Here is a 14,176-nt window from a genome sequence, read left to right as displayed (position 1 = left end):
GGAGAAGAATCTGGACCTCGGATTTCTCGAACTGCTGGCCACACACCAAAGAGGAAGTCAGAAGAAGTTCGGACTTGGCGATACAACTCAAAGTCAAGTGATAAGTGATATTCGGCCATAGGAGGTGGGGACTTGTGCGTGCTGATCGACGCGCAGACAACAAATCGTAGGCTTGATTTCTACTGCTGGGGAATAAGATGGCCACCCACCAGCACATAGTTCTAGATGTAGTTGGTGGAATTTGCGAAGCGCGGCTCGGCGGCGGGTGGTGCCTCAACCCCGGAAGGTTGCCCCTGAACTGGCACCGTGATTGATTAAATGCACGTTGTTTGAAACACAAGCAGCATTCCCACGAATGCTGACAGCCTGGCGATGATTGTAAGCAGCGGAGTCTTCCTGTATTCTTGATCCTCTTTGGGTCAAGTTATCCTGATTGGGTCTAAACTTCGGAGTGAGGCTCACCATGCTGAGCCGCTGGCCGCACGTGGGTGAAATGATATAGGAGTTTCTCGATATTTGCCTACGTGTGCATCGAAGGTCGAGGGTGGCCGTATTTAAAAGAGCCTTTCTGTTTTCAAAGGGTTCGACTGTGACGCAGCTTATAAGTCTTTATGCGCTTTGCGTCCGCATGCTATCTTGCTACGTTCAGAGTTGAAGCCAGGGCCTGAAAGATAGTCCTTTATCTTTGTTATTCACATACTTTATTCTTGCTACCGTTTTGTAGAGTGGCTTTCTGTTTATTAAATAAGTTCCATTCATGATGAAGTACGGTCTCCTTGCTTTGGCGAGTGCTGGCCTCGTCTTCGGACATGGCTACGTTGACAACGGTAAGTTTCGATGATGCGCCCCCCTTTCCTGCTCGAAAGCTTGAGACAAGACTTGTACAATCATTCCTTCAGCTTTCGTTTCGGTGATATTTTCTCTGACAATCCCACAGCTACCATTAGCGGAATATGCAAGTATTTCAACATTCAAGCTCAGAACGTGGGCCGCGTGTGGGTGGAAAGCTTTGTTCCAACCCTTCGCTCAATCGTAGACCTCGATATCTGAAAGAATTCAATAAGCATGCCTAAGCGATTTTTGGTCGTGCAGATGCAATAGATTTCGAAATTCAAAGGTTTCAACATCATTATCAAATGTATCCTTAAGTAACTGACTATTCACTCCAAACAGCGTATACGTTCTACCAACCATATACGGACCCGTACGAGGACCCAGCCCCAGAGCGCATCTCACGCAAAATTCCTGGAAACGGCCCAGTTCTCGACGTAACTTTGATCGACGTACAGTGTAATGGCGACAGTGCCGACGGTATCATCGGAAGCGAGCCTGCTCCCCTTCATGCCCCAGCGACCGCTGGCGAGACTGTCACCTTATACTGGACACTCTGGCCGGACAGCCATTATGGAGCTCTTGTGACTTATATGGCAAGATGCCCAGATACAGGCTGTCAAGATTGGTTGTAAGCGCATGATTTAACCATCCCACCGGACCATCCAGCCACCCAAAAACTGAACTAAGCAACATGATAGGCCCAACAGCACAGACGTTTGGTTCAAGATTGCAGAGTCTGGCATGATCGAATACGAGACGGGCGGCGCTGCCAACGACATCTGGGCCGTCGACCCGCTCGAAGTGGCCCCGAATGCCGGCACCACCTATGAGATTCCGTCCTGTCTAGCAGACGGCTACTATCTCGTGCGTCACGAGATCCTGGCCGTCTTCTTGGCTGGAACGTATCCAGGGATTCAGATCTACCCAGGCTGCCATCAACTGAACGTTTCTGGCGGCGGATCGACAACTGTCAGCGACCTCGTGGCGTTCCCCGGTGCGTACACTCCCACCGATCCGGGGATTACGTGGGACAGCTCCTCGACTACGTACCCGATCCCCGGCCCGACCGTCTTTAGCTGTTCTGGTTAGTTGGAAACATCAAGAGATGGCAGCTTGGTGGCCACCTCCATCACGAACCCAGGTGGCGGCTGCTTTGTTCTCTACCAAGGCTGGCCTCATCCACCGCTAGCTCTGCTGCAGCTTTGAAGACATGCTCCCTGAAGAGAGAATGCCTCTACAGTAACAATCTATTGTGCTCATTACGTGGATGTGGTTTGGAACTAGTCGTGTCTCTTTGCGAAGTTTATAGCGTGCTTTTCGCTTGTAGCTGGATGTCGAATCTTTTCTTCTTCTTGATGGAAGCACACATAGGCAAGGAAATTTGTCTGTACATATATTTCTCACAGTAGTGAGCCACAGTTATGAAAACATTCTTTTCGTGGGACTTGAGAACGATATCTCTGACTGAGTGATTGAAATCTGTTGTCGATGTGCGCAGTTGAAGTGCTATCAAGTCTATATTCTCAGGGCTTAGATTCCCGAACGACTAAGTTTTACCACGCGCATAGGAGCTCCTAAAGTTATTGCCCCTCTGATCCAGCATGAACTGTTGCATTAATGGACCAAGCATGATGGCTTTATTGTCATGCGTGTCTCCTTATTAACGTCCATTCACTTGGAGAATCACGCGACATGCAATCAGTTGATTGCCATCATCTCTTGATATTGGGCTGGTGTTTACGATTCTTTCTCGATAGAATGATGGTACTCTCACGTTGAGACTGTAATAGAAATAGCTTACAGGCCTGAAACTTGTCTATGAATTTATTTCAAAGAGTACTAGATTTTATTTGAAGAAATCAATAAATCGCAGTCTCACTACGTCGAGTAGAAAAAGCAGGCTAAAGGGCGTTTGTCAGTTGAGTTGATTATTATGATGCGTACGTGTGCGAGTCCTGTCTAGTTGTTGTCTATATAGACCACCATCATTTCCAGTCAGCTGGGAGTGGTCACTCCTTTTAGCTGTTCCATAGTACGAGTTTAGCATAAGGAATCCATCTCCACAGCGTTGTCTTCCGTCATCTTCAGTCGGTACACTAAAGCGGGCCGAGGTTGGTGTTCCCAGGCGAGAGCCGTACTGTACTATAGGAGGTGGCCCTTTATTATTGCATATCATCTGCTGTGGTCTGTTCATGCCACTGCACGCCTACTGCTTTGCCAAGAGGAGATCGTACCTGACAGGTAGTCTTGGCTTCCGGATTTCTAGAATATGGAGAAACGTAACGCTCAGCTGGGACCAACGCCTAGTACCAGGCCTGAGCAGGCAGGACGGCTAGTTTGGGACCCATTGAGGCTCCAGTGGGGTGGGTCAACCGTGGCTAGGTGCCAAACCCCAGCAGGTTTTTTTTCGTACCGTTGCAGTATTGTGGCCTGCGAACCATGCCAGGGGCAGGGCAGGACGAACCGGATGCTAGCTGCTAGATTAGGTCTCGTTGATCAATATATAGTAGGCTAAACCAGGTTGAGCAGGTCCTAATATCATGGCTGTGGTTGGTGATAGGCAACAGAAACCGTCCAATGGCCACAGAAGGAATTCCAATCCACCCCGAGCGACCCACAGCGTCTGCCCCACGATCGTGGTGCGGATGAGATCCGTCATTGGGCGAGAAGCTGCACGCCAATGATACTACGCCTCCGCCGGCCTAATGCACGCCGGCGACCCGGGCTGACCGATAGATTTGAATCAGGTTGTATTTGTTGCCGACTTTCCTGATGTGACGCCGACGGTGAGTGAAAAAGGACGGACGATCGTCGAGCGGCATGAAACTTTATAAGAAGCAACCCGTCGCCAGGGCCGTTTCTTTCTTAAAACAAACGATGGTGCCCTCCGTTGCCCATCCCCGGTAGCGAACCTGCTCAAGCATTGTTGTTACTGTTCTGTCAAGATGAGAGTCCAAACAACAGCAGCAGCGCTCCTGAGCGCCGTCTCTGCCGTCTCTGCCGCACCAACACTGGCAGATGTGTCAGCTGCAGACGCCAAAAAAGAGGCTCGCGATGTGGACACTCTGTATCCATACACAGGACCCGAGGTGCCGGTGGGAGACTGGGTCGATCCGTCCGTCAACGGCGTCGAGGGCAGCGGGTTCCCACGTCTCGTCGAGCCGCCAGCAGTCACACCTGCAAGCGAGAAGCCAACCAACAACATCAATGTCATCTCGCTGTCCTATATCCCAAATGGCATGAACATTCACTTCCAGACGCCCTTTGGCTTGGACGAGGACCCGACGGTCTACTGGGGCGAGTTCGGCAACAAGAACCTTACCTGTATGGCCAAGGGGACATCCTCAACCTACGACCGCACGCCTCCTTGCTCTCTCGTCTCGGTCACGCAGTGCAGCCAGTATTTCCACGATGTCCAGATCGAGGACTTGAAGCCGGGAACGACCTACTATTACCAAATCGCTGCCTCCAACGGCACTACAGCCTCTGAAGTATTGACCTTTAAGACGGCCGCCGCTGCTGGCACCAACACGCCTTTTACGGTTGCCATTGTCAATGATATGGGCTATACCAACGCGGAAGGCACGTACGCCCAGCTGCTCAAGAACTCGCTCAACGGCTCCATCAACTTTGTCTGGCACGGCGGTGACATCTCGTATGCGGACGACTGGTACGACGGCATTCTCCCATGCGAGGATGACTGGGATGTGTGCTACAATGGAACGGCTTCTCGGCTCCCTCCTGGTGACTATCCGGAGAGCTACAATACGCCTTTGCCGGAGGGCGAGATTCCTAACCAAGGAGGCCCCCTGGGTGGTGACATCTCGGTTGTCTACGAGTCGAATTTTGATATATGGCAGAATTGGATGCAAAATATCACTTCGAAGGTGCCGTACATGGTCCTGCCAGGGAACCATGAGGCGTCGTGCGCGGAATTTGATTCTGACACTAATACCTTGAGTGCATACCTGGATTACGATGAGGCCAACTCCACGTTGCCTACTACCAATTTGACGTACTACAGTTGCCCTCCGTCGCAGCGGTAAGGGTTTCTTGCCTCCCATTCTGACAAATTACTTACTATCCATCTCAGAAACTTCACCGCCTTCCAGTACCGCTTCCGAGCTCCGGGCCCCGAGTCCGGTGGTGTAGGTAATTTCTGGTACTCGTTCGACTACGGTTTAGCCCACTTCATCGCCCTCGACGCAGAGACGGACTACGCCAACTCGCCCGAGTGGCCTTTCCTCCGCGACATCGAGGAGGGCGCCAACCCAAACGAGACGCACCCGACGCTGGCCGAGACCTACGTGACGGACTCTGGTCCCTTTGGTCAAATTGAAGATGATGCCATTAACGATAACACGGCCTATGAGCAGTATAAGTGGCTGGTGAGCGATCTTGAGGCTGTCAACAGGACCAAGACGCCCTGGGTCATCGTCATGAGCCACAGGCCCATGTACAGCACGGAAACGGCCAGCTACCAGGCGTATATTCGTGCCGCATGGGAAGAGGTGTTTCTCAAGTACGGGGTGGATTTGTACCTTGGTGGGCACATCCACTGGTATGAGCGCCTGTTCCCGCTGACTGTCAACGGCACCATTGACACCATGAGCGTTGTCAACAACAACACGTTTCTCACCAATGCTGGCACGAGCATCACGCACATCATCAACGGTGCTGCGGGCAATATAGAGAGCCACAGCACGCTTGATGAGGGGCAGTCGTGGGCTGCGTATACGGCGGAGCTGGATGACGAGCATTATGGGTTTGGCAAGCTGACTATTGAGAGCGAGAAGGAGTTGACGTGGACATTTATTCGTGGGGATGATGGGAGTGTGGGGGATAGCCTGACCTTGAAAAAGAGGGATTAATTAGGATTGATCAGTTGCTTTCTCAGACAAACAGACTATCTTCGAATACAAGACCATTGCCTGCTCTTTTGTCGCATTGTATGATGTTTTTGGCCATAGGTTGGTTACACAACAGTCGGCCAGATATCATAAAAGACCTACAGCCATATAGACCTATCAAAGTCGAGTTGGAAACCCAGACTGATCGTTGTCCAGTCTCGGGATACGTTGGCTTACTGATCATTACACCCATCGCTGTAAAACTCTGGAGAGTCGGATCACACGGTTGAATGTCTGGAGGCCCTAAGGTTTCCAATTGTGTTTAATTACGTATCTTTATTACTGTGGATTATAGAATGATCTAGCTAGGTAAAGTTATGTGGCGTAACTATATTATTATTTAGTTTGTAAGACGCCACGACAAGGCCGTGTACGAGATGTACACGCCAGAGTTAGTAATGGCTGAGAAGAAAACCTTGAAGAGGGTGCAGTGCATTTTGCAGTCAACCTTGCTTCCTAAACTTTTAGAGAATGTTACATGGTGGTTTCGCCGAGGAGGCGAGAGCGTAGGAGTCAAATAGGCTAATAAATGCAAGAGCTACAGTAGACGGCGAGGATGTGATGAAGTTGCTCTGTCCAAGCCAGGATCAAGTTGAGGAGGCTAGAGGAAGGTGCTGCCAAACGTATAAAGGTTTAAGCAATCAACAAGAGGCCAGGAGAATCTAAATATTTCTCAAGTCTCCCAGCAATGATACAGGTTGTTACTTCCGCAAATCAGACAGCCTACAGTGACAAACATTGATCGCAGAACAAGCCCGCTCATCCAGAACTCAAGTAATTGCTATCCACACCTCCTTTCTCTCCAGAATCGAGAAGTGGAGAGAATTGAGAAGCAGAAGACTCATGCCATCTTCCAGAGTCACCTATACTAACATGGCACCCATCTCCAAACTCATTGGTGCCATCATTGGCTCCCTCACTGCCGCCAGCACCGTCCTGGCCATTTCCATCTCCGAATACTACTACGGTGAGTGTGACACCCCCGTCAACACATACTTCTCGGGCTCCATCCTGACCTACTGGAACACGCACACAGGCATCTCCATCGGGTGGACCGAGACCGAGGCGTGCTCGCTATGGATCTACAGCGATAGGAACTGCGATGACCCCGTGGAGGAGCTCTCAGCCGCCGACGATGGGTGTGTGAAATTCCCCAGCACGGGCGGGTCGTGGCTGTTTCACTGCTAAACGCCAAACAGTCATGTTTATCTTGCCTACTTGGCTGAGGGAATGATAAAGAGGGGGTTTCGCTAGTGCCAATGTGATCCAGGATGTTCAACACACCCTTTGAGGCACCAGCGACGACGGGTGATGGCGTAGGGAGGTCGGGTGCTTGTGAACCTCTAGCTTTTGGCCAAGGAAAAGAAGCTTCATCTCTTTCGCGTCTCATAGCTTCGATAAGTATTTGAATCTTCAAAATGGGTTGAGCCTACCACTTCATTCCCCGAGACGTGGTGTGGAAACGGTGACGATGTTCAAGAGAGCCTTCCAAAGAACACATGTATATTCCAGTGATTAGAATGAACAAAAAAGATGACTCTTCTTCCACTGTGTTAAGCTCCATTCACAGCCTTATTCTGCAACAATTCCGGCAGGATCTTGGTCCCAGGCTCGCTCTCAGTCACCCCCTCCTTTGCACCCTCGCGCTTCTGTCCGTCAGGCAGCTGCAGCGTCAACGGCTTGTCCGACGTCGAGACGTCCTCACCCCACCCAGGCGCGCGGAGGTCGTCATCAAGAATCTTCTTCCCCGTCACAGGGTGCGGATAGTGGAAGGGGATGACACGCGTGTCAGGCCAGAGCATCTTCTGCTCTAGGATCTCATCCGGGCCAAGGGGGTCCTCTGGGAACGTCTTGGTAGGCCAGGGCACATAGTTTGGCTTAGTGTGCGACCAGCCGCTCTCAAACTCGCCGTGCCAGAAGGGAAAATACCGATACCGAAACAGCCTCCAGATGCCCTTCTCCTTGATATACTCATTCTCATAGACACCTCCCTCCCACCACTGCACGTGGCCGCGCGGGTGGACGTCCTTGATGCTCTCGTGCGTGCCGGCAGACATGAGCGCCCGCATGCGCACCCAGGCGTGCGTCCCGCTCGGGTCCACGTCCACAATGTCCTGCATCATGGCGTGGTCCAGCAAGAAGCCATGCACGGGACCGTTGCGGCCCTTGACAAAGAACTGCTGGAAACGGCCCTGGTAGAGGCGCTTGACGCCTTCTTTGCCTCGGTAGCGGGCACCTAGGAACTCTACGTAGGTGTCTGGGTGGTCCGAGAAGAGGTCGACGACCTGATGATGGCTTTCGGTCAGTGAACTGGGCAAAGTGGTTGTGGTGGAGTCTGGGTCAAATTCGAACCTCGTTATAGAGACATTTGTCGAGGTAATAGCCATATTTGAAGTGTGTCTTTCGGACCTCGGACTCGTCTGTGGGCGGCCTGTCAGCATTTGTTGTTTAATAATTCAGTAATGGAAGGGAGATTCTGGAATTACCGGAGACACGAGTCAATTCCTTCTGGAGAACAGCAACTTGTTCTTTGAGTTGGGCGAGTTCAGCTTCCATAGTTGCTTGCTAAGTCACTAATTCTGTATGGTATTTTGGTGTGCTTGTAAGGTTGTATCCTTCTTCTGATGATTATTCAGGGGGGAAACAAGTGCTCAGAGAACAGGCCTCAATCTCGGCCTCGGCAGTCTAATTATTATATTATCCAGTAATCCTACTATAACATACTGTTCAACCGGGTGCGGAGAATATATCTTCAACCCCATCTTGTCAAGTCTTCATCCCAATGCGAACTGCCGCATACACAAGTAGCGCCGTAACAAGGCTCCCCGCATTCTGAGGAATATCTTATGCGAGCACCTGCAGAGAATGTGGTCGGGTGGACGGGCTGTCTCCAATGAATGTCCTTGGCAGTCAATCTCCAAATATCACAACCTGTCACTCATAATTAGTCCGCGGGGAACAGCATCACCGATGACAATTCCTCTAGATGTGACTGCCTTCTGCCTTCAATGAGCTTTGAACGGTGTTGAGGACATGCTGAGGATATGTATAACACATCTAGGATCATAAATACTTGCTCAGCCTTGTAATCAAGCTGAGTTAGACGTTGAACTCCTTGTAGCATGCTACGGATCTGACTGATTAATTCCTCAAGTATATAATACGCTATGTCTCGAATTCCGAAACTTTATTTTGATATGTAGTCTTTGTAATACCGTAAATCTGCTTTTCATCCTCTTGCTCTCCACTCTGTCATTATGAGTACTTCTGGTGTTGCTGACAAGCTTGGAGATCATCTGCACCCCAGCTTTACCTGCATATGCATGTAGCATTCAGTATATTAGGGGCTGGCCGTCTGAGCGCGCAATGCCGTGCGGGCAAGACAGCCATTTGCCGAGCTCGGGTCCTCAGAATAACCCGGACAGGCACGACGAGGAACATCATAACGGAGGGACGGAATTACAATAAATGCTGTTCACAACCGAAATGGCACAATTTCCTTGGTGGTTATAAGCTGGTCTGCCACAGAAGCAGAAGAGTTGGCTGGTTGGCTGGCTGGCTGGCTTGAGGCAGTCTCTGATACTATTATAAACCTCCCATGACTGTATTGATTGATACCCCAAGTACGTATAGTTGACGTCCAGTAGTCGAATCAGCCAAAGCCAACATGGCGCACATTTTCGACCTCGCCCCCGCCATCAAGCGGTCCGGCTATGCCTCTGGAAAGCTAGCCAGACCATGCGAAGCAACCACCTTCCCAGACACAGATGTCTTCCGTGGGATGAACAAGCCCTCCCGCTTCGAGGGCGACGTCTTCGACCTCGAGGTCAGCGGCACTATCCCCTCGGACATCAATGGGACCTTCTACCGCATCCAGCCGGACCATCGCTTTCCTCCCTTATTTGAGGACGATATCCACTTCAATGGCGACGGCTCCGTAACCGCTGTGCGCATCGCCAATGGGCATGCCGACCTCAAACAGCGCTATGTCCAGACGGACCGGTACAAGGCCGAGACAGCCGCACGGGGCAGTCTTTTTGGGCGGTACCGCAACCCATGGACGGACAACGAGACAGTCAAGGGGGTGATTCGCACGGCCAGCAACACCAATATCACTTTCTGGCGGGGCATGCTGCTTGCTTCCAAGGAGGACGGCCCGCCGTTCGCCATGGACCCTGTCACGCTCGAGACGCTGGGGCGGTATGACTTTGAGGGCCAGGTGAAGACGCCTACGTTCACCGCGCATCCCAAGTTCGACCCCGACACGGGCGAGATGATCTGTTTTGCGTACGAGGCCGGTGGGGATGGGAACGATGGGTCCTGCGATGTGGTGGTGTGGACGATCAACGCGGACGGGAAGAAGACGGAGGAGGCGTGGTATAAGGCGCCGTTTGCGGGCATGATTCATGATATGGGTGTGAGCAAGAACTACATCGTGCTGCCGCTCACACCGTTGAAGGTGAACGTCGACAGGATGAAGGGTGGTGGGGAGAAGTTTGCTTGGGATCCAGACGAGGATCAGTGGTATGGCCTGGTGCCGAGACGGGGCGGGAAGAGTGAGGACATCATTTGGTTTCGTGCTGACAATGGTGAGTCTACTCTTCATTCTTACTGGCCTCTTTCCTCTTTCTCCGTCTCATTAAGGTCTTGACGAGGATCATAAAAAGTGACGTACTAAACCATCCTTCACAGCCTTCCAAGGCCATGTCGCAGGCTGCTACGAGAACGAACAAGGAAATGTCGTCGTGGACCTCACAGTAGCCGATGGCAACGTCTTTTTCTGGTGGCCGCCAGACCCCGAACCAGAGGGAAACATCCGCCAGCCTGGCAAGCTCAGAAGCCCGACGACGCGATGGATCCTGGACCCAAAGGCTAAGACCAACACACGCGTGACCCCGGCCTTCACCTGGCCCACCAATGGCGAATTCAGCCGCATCGATGACCGCTGGGTGACCAAGAAATACAAACACTTCTGGCTCGCCAAGGTTGATCCCACGCGTCCCTATGACTTTCCCAAGTGCGGTCCTCCTGCCGGCGGGCTGTTCAACTGTCTAGGCCATTATACCTGGAATCCCGATGAACCACTTGCAGAGGGCAAAGAGGATGTCTTCTTCGCTGGGCCGACGGTTACTTTTCAGGAGCCCTCCTTTATTCCCAAGGACGGCAGCAGCGAAGAGGGAGAGGGCTACCTTATCGCTCTGATGAACCACCTGGATGTGCTGAGGAACGACGTGGCCATCTTTGACGCGCAGAACCTGGCGCAGGGCCCACTCGCGGTGCTGCATCTGCCGCTGAAGCTGAAGCTTGGTCTGCATGGTAACTTTGTCGACCACCGCGACATCGAGGCGTGGCAGAGGCAGAGGGATGCTGAGACGGGTCAGGTCGGCCCGGTCAAGATTGCTACGGAGCCGTTGCCCTGGCAGAAGGATCGTGCCAGTGCGGTGGTGAATGGGGGCCAGCAATGATGAGTTCCTTGTAGTGTGATGGTTGTGTTTGATTTTCACTTACCTCTCAACAAAGCAAGTCATGTCAATCTATTTCAAACATCAGTCGATGTTCTAAGTGTCATGCCTGGCTAGAATTCAATACGTTTTGGGTACACAAATAACTCAGTTCTCTAGGGCATCGTTGGCCTTGTCCGTGCCGGAGTGCGGTGACGAACAAGTAAACTTATAGTCTCGACATACCTTTGAATTAGGAGCACTATAACCCGTCTTTGCCCTTGTAGTACATCTCTAGCGCATGGGCTCGGCCGCCGGCTCTACGTTAGCAGATGGCCGAAACAAAGAAAAGCTGGGAGCGGAATGAGACATTATAAACCATACGCAACGAACGCCTTTCTTTAGTTTAGCTGTTTGGCTAAAATCCGATCATATAATTGTTGCGTTCTCCTATTTGAACGTTTCAGCTCGCGGATCTTTGTTTCTCAGTATCGAGAGTGCGATTCCAGTATTAAATCACAATGAGTTGGGTAAAAAATGCGATCGCCACGATTCACTCACAGAAATGTGAAGTCCTACACCAGACGGTATATGGAGGATATGGGACGAAGCCAGATGTGAGTACATGTGGAATCTCTCAAGTCAGGATCTACGTATCATGCAATGACAACGTGCCAAAAAAACTAAACCCAAACACGCTTATGGCAATCCTAGATCTTCTGGGCAGTGGACCCCAGCGACATGCCCGAGAATTTCAGGAAGGATATTGAGCAGACTTTGAAGGAAGACAGCAGTAGCTCCAGTACCTGCTTCATCATACGGTACGTGGTAAAGAGAAATGGTGCATAGTGAGCACCTGTGCCGATTTGTGTATCATCTTTCTCTGACAATTTTTTGTTCACCACTTAGTATTGAGACTTTTCCTGCTTTCGAAGACGAGGCTTTGCGATCTACAGGAAGCCCCGTGGGGTGCCTCAATATCTTCAAAGGCACAGATCCTGCCAACGTTGAGTACTCTGTAAGTGATTGCAAGACTTGCGTTCGTTGCATGAGGGCCTTTCCCTATCCAGCGTCGCGAGTTTCTTCTCTTGCGGGCAGCTATGCTAATCTCAGCTCCCTGTTGCAGCGCGAGATCAACATTTATGAAGAGCGACCCACTTCGCCGCCAAATGTGTCGTCTCAGGAACAGCTCCATGATGAACATGGAGCCATTGCACGAACAATAAGGAGGTTTTCTCTCGCTGTAGGATTTGGTGACACACCCAAGGATCAGAGTCAAGCAAGTTCTGGCCTCCTTCAAGACTCATCCCTCACTCATCGAAACCATTCGCCTTCCCCGGACCGACGTCGCAAGAGCATCGCTGCTCCTTTGAGGACGATGTTACCGCGGCCGCAATGGAGAAGGTTCAGCCAACTGCATGCCCACACTGAGGCTCTGAATGCCCTTGAAGGCCGGTCCAAAATCAGACCTGAAGAAGCAACCCTCACTCCAAAGGAGATGAACCCGGTGTTCAAACAATCTCAGGAAGAGGATAATTCTGCTCGTGCACCTGATACTTCCATGATATCCATATCACGCTCAGCTCACAAGGCAAAGCCAGCAGCAATGTCTGGGATGGAGCAGGTAGTGGCCAGCAATGAGGGTCTTTCACACGGCTCTCCTGTTGAGCATGCCTCAGAAGATGAGGGCGAGCCTACCATCGATTCGATCCTTGCGTCTGAAGATCTTAATATGAGGTCGATTTACATTCCTGGATTGATGGCCGCAGTCACTCCAATAGAAGAAGGCCATGTGTCATCTACAACGCAGACAATGCAGCCTATTATTGAGGCTCGAACCAGCTCCAGAGCTGCGGCACTGGAGCGACACGGTGTGTCGGTGAGCACAGATGAACACGATGATCACAACGATGGTATTGGGCGAGTCGGCGCCGCCAAGGCCTCTTCTGAAGCAGCACATGCTCTGCCCACGACAGAGGACCAAAATCTCGTAAAACCCTCTACGGAAGCCCTCAATCGGGAGAAAGGCAGACTATTTGATGCGCCATCCAGGGAGGAGAAGCTGTCTTCGAACTTTGGGTGCAGTCAATTTCCCGGGAAAACCATTACTCCTCAGATACAGTTTCACTCACTTGTCTCTGAGTCCATACCTGGGGGTACATCCCAGAGCAATACTGAACCCCAACAAAAAGATCCCACTGAACCGAGCCAAGCTGTGGAAACCCAGGCTCAGCACCAGCCGAGATCTCAGGATCTTAACCAGGTCGAATCATCAATACATACCGAGCCAACCCATGCTCAGCGCGACTCGTGGACAACCTCTCAAGTGGATTCTCATGCTGAGACCGCGGTAGGCACACGAACAGAATCTCACATCGACTCCCAAGCCGAGACCCAGGTTGGCCCCGAAGCTGAGCACCATGACAATGTCGAAGACACGCCGCGCAAGCTGAAGAGACAGAGCTTGTGGTCTCTGGGACGAGGAACTGGTCAGAAAAACCTCAGCTTTTGGGACGACAATGTTCAGGATTCTGCAAATGTTACAAGACGCAGGGGGCGACGGGGCTCGAAGTATCCAGATCCACCGCAGGCAAAGTCGCAGAGGAACTTGGGACGGGAAGATTTAGGGACTGTTCGTCCTGATGGTACAAGTCAGACACACACAAAACCTAAGCGTGTATCTGGGATGCGGAGACTTGGGGCGCGGCTCAGCCAGTGGCTTCATTGATGAGTTGCCAGTGTTAGGATAAATAAATTGATCAACATCACAACGCCTTCTAGGAGGAGGATGAGAAGGCCTGTAATTAATTCAGGCTTATTATAGTTACATTAGGAGGACCCTGATCGGTGGATCCTCACCCCCAGGATCCACAAGCTGGCTTAGGCGAAGCCCAGGTGAGCATATTCCTTTAGTACGCACTACATGATTTGTCAATATTCTGGCTACACAGCCAGATGGGCAACTCATCGTTACGCCAAGAAAGAACCGTA

The 14,176-nt window shown here is 51.4% G+C and overlaps 6 protein-coding genes across 6 annotated transcripts; 5 read left to right on the top strand and 1 right to left on the bottom strand.

Moving 5' to 3' along the window:
* Window positions 1–760: 760 nt before the first annotated feature.
* M406DRAFT_341255 (family 61 glycoside hydrolase) lies at window positions 761–1,923 on the top strand (the record flags this gene model as incomplete). Its single annotated transcript, XM_040921639.1, has 4 exons — window positions 761–827; window positions 938–955; window positions 1,174–1,462; window positions 1,533–1,923. The coding sequence occupies 4 exons, from the start codon at window positions 761–763 to the stop codon at window positions 1,921–1,923; spliced, it is 765 nt and encodes a 254-aa protein (XP_040774814.1).
* Window positions 1,924–3,779: 1,856 nt separating this feature from the next.
* Window positions 3,780–5,705, top strand: M406DRAFT_75085 (uncharacterized protein; the record flags this gene model as incomplete). The annotated part of the gene is made up of 2 exons (XM_040925797.1): window positions 3,780–4,876; window positions 4,928–5,705. The coding sequence occupies 2 exons, from the start codon at window positions 3,780–3,782 to the stop codon at window positions 5,703–5,705; spliced, it is 1,875 nt and encodes a 624-aa protein (XP_040774813.1).
* Window positions 5,706–6,617: 912 nt separating this feature from the next.
* M406DRAFT_75084 (uncharacterized protein) lies at window positions 6,618–6,998 on the top strand (the record flags this gene model as incomplete). The annotated part of the gene is made up of 2 exons (XM_040925796.1): window positions 6,618–6,883; window positions 6,944–6,998. The coding sequence occupies 2 exons, from the start codon at window positions 6,618–6,620 to the stop codon at window positions 6,996–6,998; spliced, it is 321 nt and encodes a 106-aa protein (XP_040774812.1).
* A 299-nt stretch (window positions 6,999–7,297) lies between these two features.
* M406DRAFT_261023 (uncharacterized protein) lies at window positions 7,298–8,300 on the bottom strand (the record flags this gene model as incomplete). Its single annotated transcript, XM_040917412.1, has 3 exons — window positions 7,298–8,029; window positions 8,097–8,164; window positions 8,231–8,300. The coding sequence occupies 3 exons, from the start codon at window positions 8,298–8,300 to the stop codon at window positions 7,298–7,300; spliced, it is 870 nt and encodes a 289-aa protein (XP_040774811.1).
* Window positions 8,301–9,411: 1,111 nt separating this feature from the next.
* On the top strand, window positions 9,412–11,209 carry M406DRAFT_261720 (carotenoid oxygenase; the record flags this gene model as incomplete). Its single annotated transcript, XM_040917463.1, has 2 exons — window positions 9,412–10,333; window positions 10,437–11,209. 2 exons carry the CDS (start codon window positions 9,412–9,414, stop codon window positions 11,207–11,209), a joined length of 1,695 nt encoding a protein of 564 aa, XP_040774810.1.
* Window positions 11,210–11,706: 497 nt separating this feature from the next.
* Window positions 11,707–13,954, top strand: M406DRAFT_352518 (uncharacterized protein; the record flags this gene model as incomplete). Its single annotated transcript, XM_040922696.1, has 6 exons — window positions 11,707–11,802; window positions 11,900–12,006; window positions 12,095–12,203; window positions 12,312–13,269; window positions 13,378–13,654; window positions 13,713–13,954. 6 exons carry the CDS (start codon window positions 11,707–11,709, stop codon window positions 13,810–13,812), a joined length of 1,647 nt encoding a protein of 548 aa, XP_040774809.1. The 3' UTR covers window positions 13,813–13,954.
* Window positions 13,955–14,176: the final 222 nt, after the last annotated feature.

Source organism: Cryphonectria parasitica (genome assembly GCF_011745365.1).
Source record: "Cryphonectria parasitica EP155 unplaced genomic scaffold M406scaffold_6, whole genome shotgun sequence".
Taxonomy (NCBI): Eukaryota; Fungi; Ascomycota; class Sordariomycetes; order Diaporthales; family Cryphonectriaceae; genus Cryphonectria; species Cryphonectria parasitica.
Note: the sequence above shows the minus strand (reverse complement) of the source record. Positions and strands in the feature narration are given on the sequence as shown.